We start from the raw sequence: 12,459 nt of genomic DNA on the forward strand, positions 1-12,459 counted from the left end.
CCTCTTGATATATCTTTCCATTCTGAGGTGTGTTCTAATTTAACTGCTATTTTATTTCCTGTATATATTTCTTGAATAGATTGTAAAAGTTGGTTTGGTATGTTTAAATCGCTTAATATTTTAAACAATTTTTGTCTACTAATTTTATCAAAGGCTTTTTTATAATCAATAAACGCCACGTGTGTTTCTTTTTGAAATTCTTTTCTCTTTTCTATTAATACTTTTAAAGTAAAAATTGGATCTATGCAGGATCGGCCCTCTCGGAAACCGTTTTGTTCTTCTAGTAATTTGTTTTCTACAATGCTGCTTAGTTTCTCTTTTAATATTCCTGCATATATTTTATATCCTGTAGTCAGCAGGCTAATTCCCCTATAATTATTGCAATTGTCTTTATTTCCTTTTTTATAGATTGGGATAACCAGTGCTCTTTTCCAAGAGTTAGGGGTTTTTCCAGACATCCAAATCATATTTAAAAAAATTTCATAAGTCTTTCATTAAAGTTTTCACCTGCATTTTTGTATAGTTCTATATTTATATTGTCTTCTCCTGGTGTTTTCCTATTTTTCAACTTCTTTATTATATTTTTCAGTTCTAACATTGTGATATTTTCTATTAGGTCATTCTTGTCTTATAAAATTTTAATTAATCGTTCTCATCTGTCCAGAGATTTTGGAAATAGGTCACCCAATTTTCTAAATCTATTGTTTGTATTTTTATCTTTTCTTTTATTTCTTTATTCATGTATTTTATTACTTTATAGGTTTTGCGTTGTGGCTTAAATAAATCCTTTTCTAGTTCTGTTACGAAATTGTTCCATCTTTCTCTATGTTTTTTCCTTACTTCTCCTTTTGCAATTGCACTATTTCTTTTGTACTCTATTTCTGCTTCTATTGTTTTTGGAATTTAGCCATTTCTGGTAACTGTCCTTTTTGGTTTTTATTATATTTTATATTTCTTTGTTCCAGTCTCGTAGTCCTCTTTTTCTAATCCATTTGTGCTTTATTCCTAAGGTTTCTGTTGCTGCTTTTGTGAGAATTTGTTTCAAATTTTCCCATTCATCTTCTATGTTGCTTGATTCATGTGTGGTTTCTGTTTTTAAGTTTGTGCATTTTTGATATTGTAGTCTAACTTGAGGATCCTCTAATGAAGAAATTTTGTAGCTTGGCTGGTAAGAATTTTCAATTCTATGTGTTTTTAGCCACTTTGGTTTAAAACGAATTTTTGCTGATACCATATAATGATCAGAGTTTAATTCAAAGCCTCGATATGCTCTTCCGTCTAAAATTAACTCCGCTAATTTAAAATTTGTGATAACGTAGTCAATTACTGATTTGTATCCTCTGGCTGACCAAGTATATTTATGTATTTCCTTGTGTTTAAACATTGAATTCATTATTCTCATATTATTATTATTATTATTATTATTTCGGGGAGCCTGTGTAGCTCAGTGGATGTGGCGTTTGCCAACCACCGCGCTTGGCCGCACGAAGGAAGACTTGGTTTCGAGTCTAGTCGGCGACTAGAGGAAATTTTTCTAAGCCTTTTTTCGACCGGTTCCCGAGTTAGTCGATCTCTGGCACGGGCAAGCAGGTTTTTCCTCCCGGAAACTCGGGTTTTTCGTCCTGTAAACTCAAGAAAATCGACCGTAGAACCCACATTATTTCAGACATTAAATATATTGTGTTAGGGTTAGGGACCACGAGATGGCGGCACATTTGAGCCGTCTCTCTTCACTGAGTACCGCTTAATTAGTGATAGCCTTGGGCCATCTATCTCTGATTGGTACCAGTGGAGATTGAACTGCCCACTCAGTCTCCAAAAGTTAGATAGGGCTAAATGGCCTCGCTTACTCCCCGTATACGGGGAATAAAAAGGCGTTAGCTGATTTTTTTTTTTTTTTTTATTATTTCGGGCGACTCCAGTTGTCTTTAGACTCATCGAGGGAGGCCCTAAACATCATGTCCACACAACTATGCGATTACATTCTCACGGTATCTATCATACCTTGTCTTGAACTCGTTCACCGTCATAGCACCCACAACAGACTGGCAGATTATTTCACTCATTTACCACTCTAAAAGTAAAGAACCCAGCTCTAACACCCCTGCTAACCACACTCTTGCCCAGCTTCCATAGGTGTCCCCTAGTTCTCCCACCACCAGTCCTGATCTCAAAAATATCCTCTGAATTAATCCTATAGAATCCCTTTAGCAATTTGAATGTCTCAATCATATCTCCCCTCCTCCGCCTATCAACTAGTTTCTGCAACCCACAAATCTTCAACCTGTTCTCATATGGTTCATTCCATAGACCTGTTATCATCTTAGTCACTCGCCTCTGGATCCTCTCCACCTCCTCCCCATCAAGAAGGAACCGAGGTGACCAAATCTGGGCACAGTAATCGAGATGAGGTCTTATCAAGGCTCGGTACAGAGGTACATTATAAATGACAAAATCGCGCAATCTGCGACCATTTTGATTACATGTATCTTCGCCAAATTTACCTATGTTTGTTTTGTATTTTTTGCTTCCTATTCTGGCATTTAAGTCTCCTGCTAGCAGTAAATAGTCAGTTTTGTTTGTTTTATCTATGGCATTCTGTAATTCTTTATGAAATATATTACTGTCTTCTTCTTCTTTTCCCTCTTCTGGTGCATATGCACCAATTATTGTTATGTGGCCTCTTAATGTCTTGAGTCTAATTTATATTAGTCTTTCATTCAAATAGTTGTAATATACAATATTGTTCTTTAGGGATTTATGTACCATAATCATTATACCTGCTTTTACTCTTTTTTTTTTTTACCCCACTGTAGATTTGTATATAGTTGTTTGTTTCTTTTGTACCTTTTTGTTTCTTCTTTGTTTCTATTACTATACATATCTTTATGTTAGCTTGGTTTAGTTGTTTATCAAGTTCTTCTTCTTCTTTGTGTGCAATGCTTCTCACATTCCATGTTGCAATCTTCATTATGTGTTCCTTTTTCCAATTTCGTTCACCGTTTCCTGGGTTGTGGTCTTTTCCCTGACAGTCCGTCCGGCTTTTCTTTGCATGAAACTTGAAAGTATTTTGAATTTCAGTGCAGGTTACTAACCTGTCGCTGGGTAAGTCCAGTGGTAGGGCTGCTACCTAACGCCTCTGGACAGGCAGATCTAACAGCATTTACTCTGTTAGGGTGTTAAGGTTATACTGCCCATACTCGGTCGCCAATGCCTCGTTTGTACTTTTAGAACAGGATGGACCACGGGAAGGTGAGGTTGACATTTGAGTGGGAGAGGCTATGTATTGCGCTTCACCACCCCCTTCCACCCCACATTCCAGAAGATAACCCAAATTGATTATAAAACAATTTCAACTAACGTAGACTATAAATACCTAGAAATATGAGATACCTAGCAATATGAGAAGCCAGTGATATTCTCCACTCGAAACTTAAGCAACAGTAAGCAGTGGAATTCACCAAATGGATCAGAAATATTCTGAAAACAAAACTGAATCGATTTAACACTATTAGAGCAATGTCCTGACCATGGTTCTACCATAGGTGATATTTCTGAGATGTTTTTCGATACCAAGGTCGATGCTTTGTCTGTTTGTCCACAATGTGGGTACAGCCGGTGTAAATTTTATGAGTTTCCCCAGTAGTCTCTTTCTTTTTTTTTTTTTAAAGTATTTTTTATTGAATGATCTGAAGCTGTTGATGCAGCGCCATCTTGTGTTATGTAAATTTAAGTACATGTTTGTGTTTGTGCTGTCAGTTGTCTGAATGATTGGATGAGGAGCCAGTTTTCAAAAAGTTTTTTTTTTTTTTTTCTTGCATTTGTTATGAAGAAACTTTTCGTGCAGCTGTTTTGTGGCTAATTGTCGAACATGAAAACAAAAGCTTATATAAAAGTTAGAATGACTGCTAGAATTATTAGGACTTTTAATTGTAGTGCCTGTTAAGAAATTAGGAAACGATAATTTAATCACGTGTGTTAGAAAGTTAGGCAGTTATTCAGATAAGTAAATGTAATTGAAAGAAAATTTATCAACTATTAAATTAAAATGGCTGTTTCCTGTCTTCCGAATGGTATACCAATTATGTCATCTCCCTTACCTGAAGTAGAACAAATAATTCGCAAATTAGAGCAAGGTAGCGTATTCTATAAATTTTATTTGAAAAGAAGGCCAGAGAAACGCACATTTTGTATCAAATTAGAGACCAGACAAATTATTTGGCTGAGGCCTGTTTCCGGAAAGAATGTTATTGATGGAGCAGGTATGTTATTAAATCTGTTTTTCATAAGTATTTCAATCTATCATTATACTATTACAGAATTTGTGAACGTTTACCGAAACTTGAATTCTTAGACAAATGACGTGAGCCTATATTATGCACCAAAAAAAAAAAAAAAACGGTTGTGTTCACCGCGAAGACTGAGGTTAGAGTTCGTTCAGACCACCCGACGGAATCTTTATTAACACACAAAATACATATGCATGAAAGCGTTATCTCGATTTTAAGACCAGTCAGAAAAGATCCGAAAGAGTTCATTGATATCTGTGCTAAAAATTTTCATTAAAGATCAAGATCACAATAAGAAAGTAGTTAGATGTTATTATTATTATTTTGCGACACCTCCAGGGAATCCAAAGACTCATCGAAGGCAAGTGTGCTAACAGCATAGAACAATTGATCCCCTTTACACAAAGCAATTTAATTTTACCATACTTCATATAATATAAGAGGCATTTGAAATTTGGCATATCTCTTAATAGGATGGTTATGGCAATATTTCAGTGGGAACTCTTTTGGTAGATAGTTTTTATATGTCCAGCGTAAATATTATATATTACAGTTTAACTTGGCTATTCATATCCCATTATGTGTGGCCAAATGATATGATGAGATGATAAACTCTGAGAATTAAAAATGCCAAGAAATTATATTCTTGGTTTAATCCTTTAACTAAGTATAAGCAAACAAAGTTTTCACATGAAGTATCAATGCTATTTGTATATGGAGGCTAATGACTTCACATCAATTGCCTTGAAATCCTATAATGCAAAGCACACATCCTTTTGGATGTGTATAATGCTATGAATTATGGGAAATGTTACTACCTAGACTGGTTTCTACATTTGTCAGAAGACGTTTCGTCAGAAGGGATACCAAGATTGAAGTAATGCAGAAGTCATATAATTCCTATATACAGATAGAGAAAAGTTGTATCTTACTATTAAATTATTCTGGATCAGAGATGTTTAAAGTTTTCACTTGACAGTTCTTGGCATCTTTAATTTAATGTATAACTAAGTGAAAAAACTTTCAACATTAAACCTGAGGCTTGGCAACTGTCTAAGGATTTTAGCAGAGAAGTTTAGAAAACCTATTTATTTCTAGCTAGACAATGCAGAGTTCATCAGGACATCTCCAGATCATGAAAAGTTTTTCAAATGAGATCTTCATTGAAACCTATACAGTAGCATAACTAGACCCAAACTTTAAGGGGGTGGGGGATATCTGTTTCTCTGGATATCGTACATTACTGTTTGATGACTTGATAGTAAAAACCAAGATTAGTGATACATATCAACAACAGCCAGCATCCATTCATCAAATTCATTCAAAAAGAAAATACAACAGCCCCCATTCCATGCCACTGTCTATAGTAGGAATTAAAAACAGAAGAAAATAAAGCTGACAGTTAGTAACAAACCTCATGTACAATTTACGTAATTGACTACCAGAACTTTTCTTCTGACCTGACAGCAGAATTACCATATACTTCAAGTATGAAGCCTTATTCCTTAGCATTTCACTGAAGAGGTTTCCAGAAGTTTCACTAAAATGTCTCTCCCACCCCAGAGCACACTTGAGCTTAAAAATAGGCAAATCATGTTTGTCAGCAGATCATATTATCAACATGATATAAAATCAACTGAACAGCCTTTTCCTAAGAATACAGATGTCATTTTATCATAACTGTTATTACACATGCGATCAGTTAATAACAGTGTCATGTTTTCTTATTGTAATAAAAGATTAGCATAACTTTGTAATGAATAGTAAGAACTTGACCATATATATATATATAACTGACCATATATATGTATATATATATACAGGGTGTTCGGGATAAATTTGACATATTTATAATTAATTATATTTTTCCGTAAGTTACATGTATTAACACACACTTCTCTTCATTTAAAAGTTTGGACCCTTCTTCATTCATATACAAGATGTCAGAAAGGACGGATAGCTGGAACCCACCTGAATCATGGAAGAGAATAACTTGTATCATGATGATTCGTGCCCGCCATCAAAATAAGGATATTACGACTGCTGCCCAATGCTCCCTGAATACAGTAAAAACAATCAGGCATGAACTAGAGACTTGCAATGGTGACTACGAGGATGTAGCAAGAAGAAAGATCCCTAGCAGACGATCTGATTGCGTTCGTACAGCAGAATTCCTCGCAAATCTGCAGGAACAGGTGTTGAAGAACCCTGGCATTGGAATTCGGGCTTTGTTCGTGGAGTTGCTAACTGTAGTCAAGCCCTGGATAACAAGGGTAGCCAATGGTAGGCCGTATGTATGGCAGCAGGATTCGGCCCCTTGCCACACCTCTGGGAAAAGTCAAAAATGGTTGTCTGAAAATTTCTACGACTTCACCAGTCCAAATGTTTGGCCTCCAAACTCCCCAGACCTTAACCCCATGGATTATTTTGTATGGGGCGCAGTTGAAAAAGACACCAATCGCACTTCCAGTAATACAAAAGCCCAGTTAATGGATAAAATTAAAACAGTTTTTGCGGCCCTTCCCAGGGAGACTGTAGCATCAGCTTGTTCGAGGTTCCGAAGCAGAATTGAAGCTGTGATCGATGCTAATGGTGGTTATTTTGAGTAAATCTTGTTGATAGTATTGTAATTAACTCTGCCTGTAATGTTTTTTTGTCAATTCATTAAATTTAATAGATACAAAGAAGATTTTCTTTTTCCTTACGAAACTGTCAAATTTATCCCGAACACCCTGTATATATATATATATATATATATATATATAACTGACCATATATATATATATGGCCAGTTCCTTGTATTTGTTGTTATTTTATTGAAATAACCTTCTTCAAGGATTAAGCATTTGCCTGAATGCTTAATTCCTCACCATATGATGCTTTCTTCCCATGTAATTAACAGAGAATTGTCTCATGAAATTTGGTATGTTTATTCTTGTTTAGATTAAGTTTTGCTTGACCCTTTAAATTAGTTTTATCCATGTTTTATTCTACAGTATTCCTTTTTCTTAACAATTTTTCTTTGTTAAAAGGTACTTTTTGATAATTTAAAAGATAATTTGAGAAAATATTTTCAATGCACTTTTTATTATTATTTATTTATTTATTTTATACAGAAGTGCCATTGATTAAGGAATAGTAAATTTTGTTGGTGGAATGTGTATACTGTTTAAACAGTTGATAGCTGAGTATCTTTCTGACTTTGAATCAAGTTTAGTACTGATCCACATTCAGCATGTGAGACAAAGTGTGTTATGTTCATTTATTTTTATTTTATTTAATTTTTGTACTCTTCAAGAAGAAAACAACAAGAAACACACCTTGCTATAAATGTAAAAGAAAATAATTCTCCACACATCTAAATTTACAATCAGAAGTTTTAAAGAGCGAAGTGAATCCTTACAAACAATCCCAATCTAAATAAGAATGGCTATTATTAGCTGAGAGAGAGAGAGAGCCAGAGGGGGGAAGAGTTCTTTGTAATTGCATTTGTGAAATATTATTTTGATTGCAACAATACCCTGCAGAGGCTATTTCATGGTCGCCAAAGTTATTTGCCCGTTGACCCCTTCAAGAGTTTCTTGACTTGTTATCGACCCCCTACATTTTACTATTACGTAATTATAATAGGACAAGCAAAAAAAGATGCTTATGTGAGTTTTTAGATTGTTTATTTTATAGTTACAGTGTTTATTGTATGTATAATATAGTATATATTATTATATTACTACTACTATAACTATCACTAGTAATATCACTGGTATTACTAGTGATATTAATAAACTACTGGTATTAATATCACTGGTATTACTACCAGCGTTGCTCAACTCTTCAACATAGAGAAGTTTAGTTCATGAATGAATAACGATTGAATTATAATATGTATGTTGATGAATTTTAGACCATTAACACTTACTTGTATGTCGATGCGCAAAAATGAGACTGGGATCGAATACTTGTAAGTATCAGTAAATAAGAACCACGCACGTGTTGCAATCTCGCTCCCACCAACATCCGTTTATTGGTAAGTACGTAATTTTGGCCTACTTGATTGGCCTCAGTAACTATTTTCATGACCTTACTCCATCTTACAGGTCCTATTCATGGACCTGTAAGATGGAGGTACTGATCCAACGATTCACTCTTAATTGCGTTGTCATTACCTCCATATCTTTTGTCATGGAGGTAATCCAAGTTAACCGAATTAAATATTACCCATACAATGATGTCTTATATTTTTCTGTCAACTCCCAATCGACCCCTGAGCCCGAATCAACCCCTAACAATGTCATATCGACCCCTTTGGTGACCACTGTGTTAAATGAATTCATTAAGAACTGATTTCCTTCACATGGACAAGTCAAGGAAATCAGTTCATTTTTTTCTGCTTGTTTAAATATATATTATATATGGATCTTGCATCCACTTTAGCAAACTATATACAGTATATATTGTAATAAATACATACATACATACATCTTCAAGGTCCACCTTTCCTAATTGGGTTGTGGTGGCAACAGCTACAAGAGGAACTCCCAATGGTCACGATCCTCTGCCACCAAGCTCAGGTGTTCTGTTGGGATTCCCAAATGTGTCCACCCAAGGTTTTGGATATAATCTATCCAGCGAGTCCTTGGCCTTCCACGTGTATTATATATTGTAATATAAGTTTCAATTTTTAATAAATAATACTGTGTTAAGCATTATTTTTTCTAAAAGTAAACCTTGAATTTCCAATCTTGAATAGTCTCCTTTAAATTCTTTTAAAGATATTTTATATTCACAGTTTTGCATTTAATTTAGTTGATCTCAGAGAAGTAAAAGAAGTCCGAATTGGGAAAAATTCAAAAATATTTGAAAGGTGGCCAGATGAAGCTCGAAGATGGGATCACAATCAGTGCTTTGTTGTACTGTATGGTAGCACATTCTGTTTGAAGTCATTGTCGTGTGTTGGTAAGAATTTAGATCATCGCTTAATTGTTGAGTATTGATAATTTTCAGCATATTAATTGCTGTTTAATGTATTTAAAACATTTAAAAGCTTGGTTTTTATTCAAAGTATTAAATTTGTTAATGTATTTATTACTAAACTTATAATGAAGTATTTGAAAAAACATTCTCTAGTCTAGTCATATGCATTTAGTATGCAAAAGAAACTTTTAATTTGTGAAATAGATATTGCATCATTTAGTAATGAACCATTGTGAAAAAACTTACCTTAAATAATGAGCATTTATAACTTCCTAGAGAATGAGCAGATAATCCCCCAAAAAATTATCATTTATTATCATTACTACATGGACAACTCCGTGAAGTCCATAGACTCAGAGGAAGCCCTAAACATTATGCTACGCACTACCAATATTTGCACAAGATCTATCATATTTGGCTTTGAACTCATTCACTGACACAAACCCATAACAGGCTCTGGCGGTCCATTCCACTCTTTTACCACTCTCCAAGCAAAAAATCTAGTCCTCATACCCTTATACAATTTCCAGGAGTGATCCCTAGTTCTACCTTTACCAGACCAGTACTGAAATATTTTCTCTGTATCAATCTTATAAATTACTTTCTCAGTAATTTGTCTTTATCATGTATCTCTTGCTATCTCTATTGTGCTTTTCTTTCCTGTCAACCAATTTCTATAACCCACAAATCTTCTGCCTATCCTCATAAGGAGGCATTACAAAGACCTGCCGCAGTTTTAGTGACTTGCCTAGGAACCTTTCCATCCCCCCCCCCCCCAAGATACTCAAGTTATCTAGATCTGTTCACAGTCCAGATAGAATAGGGTCTTATCAAGGCATTATAATGAAATATGATAACCAAGTTATCTTTACTTATCAGAGTGGTTTTCAATAACCAAGTAATCCTTTGAGCTGTTTCAGTTACTTTTGCTGAACCTTGACTCCCTTTTCACCAACACCTTCCATATCCTTGGCTTCATCGGTTTCTTGGAGTACATAGATAGTAATATTTTAACCCTAAAATGCATAACCTTTATTGTTTAAAGTTTATTATTTTGACTCATTTTTCTCTTATAATAAATTTAGTTTAATCCTTTATCCATGTGTGAGCAAACAAAGTTTGCGCCTGAAAGTATCTTCAGGACTGGGTTAAGGTGGTACACACCAGGGCAACTCGTTGCAAAGGTGGAGCAAGCTACCAACATTCCTATCCTAGTATCTCCTATAATGCAAAACACATCTCCTTGCGGATATGTCTATTGTTATGCATTAAGGGAAGGGCCACTACCCAGACCGGTTTCGACCTTTATTGAGGTCTCTTCAGTGGGAGCCAGGCCCAAGTCGAGATATCAGGCAGAAGCATTAGCAGGTCATCTCCACCTATAGGAATTGCCAATTGGTGTGCCACCCTTTTTTAATAAATTACTCTGGATTTAGAGAAAGATGTTGAAAGTTTATTTTCCACTTGGTTAGAGTATAATAAATTTAGTTTAATCCTTTATCCAAGTGTGAGCAAACAAAGTTTGCGCCTGAAAGTATCTTCAGGACTGGGTTAAGGTGGTACACACCAGGGCAACTCGTTGCAAAGGTGGAGCAAGCTACCAACATTCCTATCCTAGTATCTCCTATAATGCAAAACACATCTCCTTGCGGATATGTCTATTGTTATGCATTAAGGGAAGGGCCACTACCCAGACCGGTTTCGACCTTTATTGAGGTCTCTTCAGTGGGAGCCAGGCCCAAGTCGAGATATCAGGCAGAAGCATTAGCAGGTCATCTCCACCTATAGGAATTGCCAATTGGTGTGCCACCCTTTTTTAATAAATTACTCTGGATTTAGAGAAAGATGTTGAAAGTTTATTTTCCACTTGGTTAGAGTATAATAAATTTAGTTTAATCCTTTATCCAAGTGTGAGCAAACAAAGTTTGCGCCTGAAAGTATCTTCAGGACTGGGTTAAGGTGGTACACACCAGGGCAACTCGTTGCAAAGGTGGAGCAAGCTACCAACATTCCTATCCTAGTATCTCCTATAATGCAAAACACATCTCCTTGCAGATATGTCTATTGTTATGCATTAAGGGAAGGGCCACTACCCAGACCGGTTTCGACCTTTATTGAGGTCTCTTCAGTGGGAGCCAGGCCCAAGTCGAGATATCAGGCAGAAGCATTAGCAGGTCATCTCCACCTATAGGAATTGCCAATTGGTGTGCCACCCTTTTTTAATAAATTACTCTGGATTTAGAGAAAGATGTTGAAAGTTTATTTTCCACTTGGTTAGAGTATAATAAATTTAGTTTAATCCTTTATCCAAGTGTGAACAAACGAGTTGCCCTGGTGTGTACCACCTTAACCCAGTCCTGAAGATACTTTCAGGCGCAAACTTTGTTTGCTCACACTTGGATAAAGGATTAAACTAAATTTATTATACTCTAACCAAGTGGAAAATAAACTTTCAACATCTTTCTCTAAATCCAGAGTAATTTATTAAAAAAGGGTGGCACACCAATTGGCAATTCCTATAGGTGGAGATGACCTGCTAATGCTTCTGCCTGATATCTCGACTTGGGCCTGGCTCCCACTGAAGAGACCTCAATAAAGGTCGAAACCGGTCTGGGTAGTGGCCCTTCCCTTAATGCATAACAATAGACATATCTGCAAGGAGATGTGTTTTGCATTATAGGAGATACTAGGATAGGAATGTTGGTAGCTTGCTCCACCTTTGCAACGAGTTTCCCTGGTGTGTACCACCTTAACCCAGTCCTGAAGATACTTTCAGGCGCAAACTTTGTTTGCTCACACTTGGATAAAGGATTAAACTAAATTTATTATACTCTAACCAAGTGGAAAATAAACTTTCATCATTTTTCTCTTATTCCATATAAATGTATTCACTGACTTTGCTAATTCTGACTATTTCCATATTTAATTTACCATCTTCACTAAAAAGTCTGCCTAAACAGCTAATATGTTTCACTTTTTCTATAGGTTCCCTGGGATGCAGTTGATGTTTTTCAGTGTTTCTGCCCCAGGGCTTCAGAAATCTGCTCGCCACAGGCAAGTTGTAAAAGACAAGTGGCGAGTGAATTTTCAGCCTTGTTGCATTCAAAATATTGCCTTATTTTCTTTGCATAATTTACACTTTTTTTTTTTTTTTTTTTTTTTTTCATTTTAAAAATGGATATCATCTATTATTAAGTTA

The 12,459-nt window shown here is 35.5% G+C and overlaps 1 protein-coding gene across 1 annotated transcript in view; it reads left to right on the forward strand.

The window, feature by feature from the left end:
* Positions 1-3,834: 3,834 nt before the first annotated feature.
* sl (small wing phospholipase C gamma 1) overlaps positions 3,835-12,459 on the forward strand; it is a 546,737-nt gene continuing 538,112 nt past the window's right edge. Inside the window, exons 1-2 of the mRNA XM_090398565.1 lie at positions 3,835-4,262; positions 9,093-9,242. Of these exons, the coding sequence (XP_090254691.1) occupies positions 4,049-4,262; positions 9,093-9,242 (364 nt within the window). The 5' untranslated portion in view covers positions 3,835-4,048. The remainder of the gene's footprint in view (positions 4,263-9,092; positions 9,243-12,459) is intronic.

Source organism: Typopeltis vanoorti, chromosome 9 (genome assembly GCF_054136105.1).
Source record: "Typopeltis vanoorti isolate ZY-2024b chromosome 9, IOZ_Tvanoo_1.0, whole genome shotgun sequence".
In the NCBI taxonomy this organism is placed as follows: Eukaryota; Metazoa; Arthropoda; class Arachnida; order Uropygi; family Thelyphonidae; genus Typopeltis; species Typopeltis vanoorti.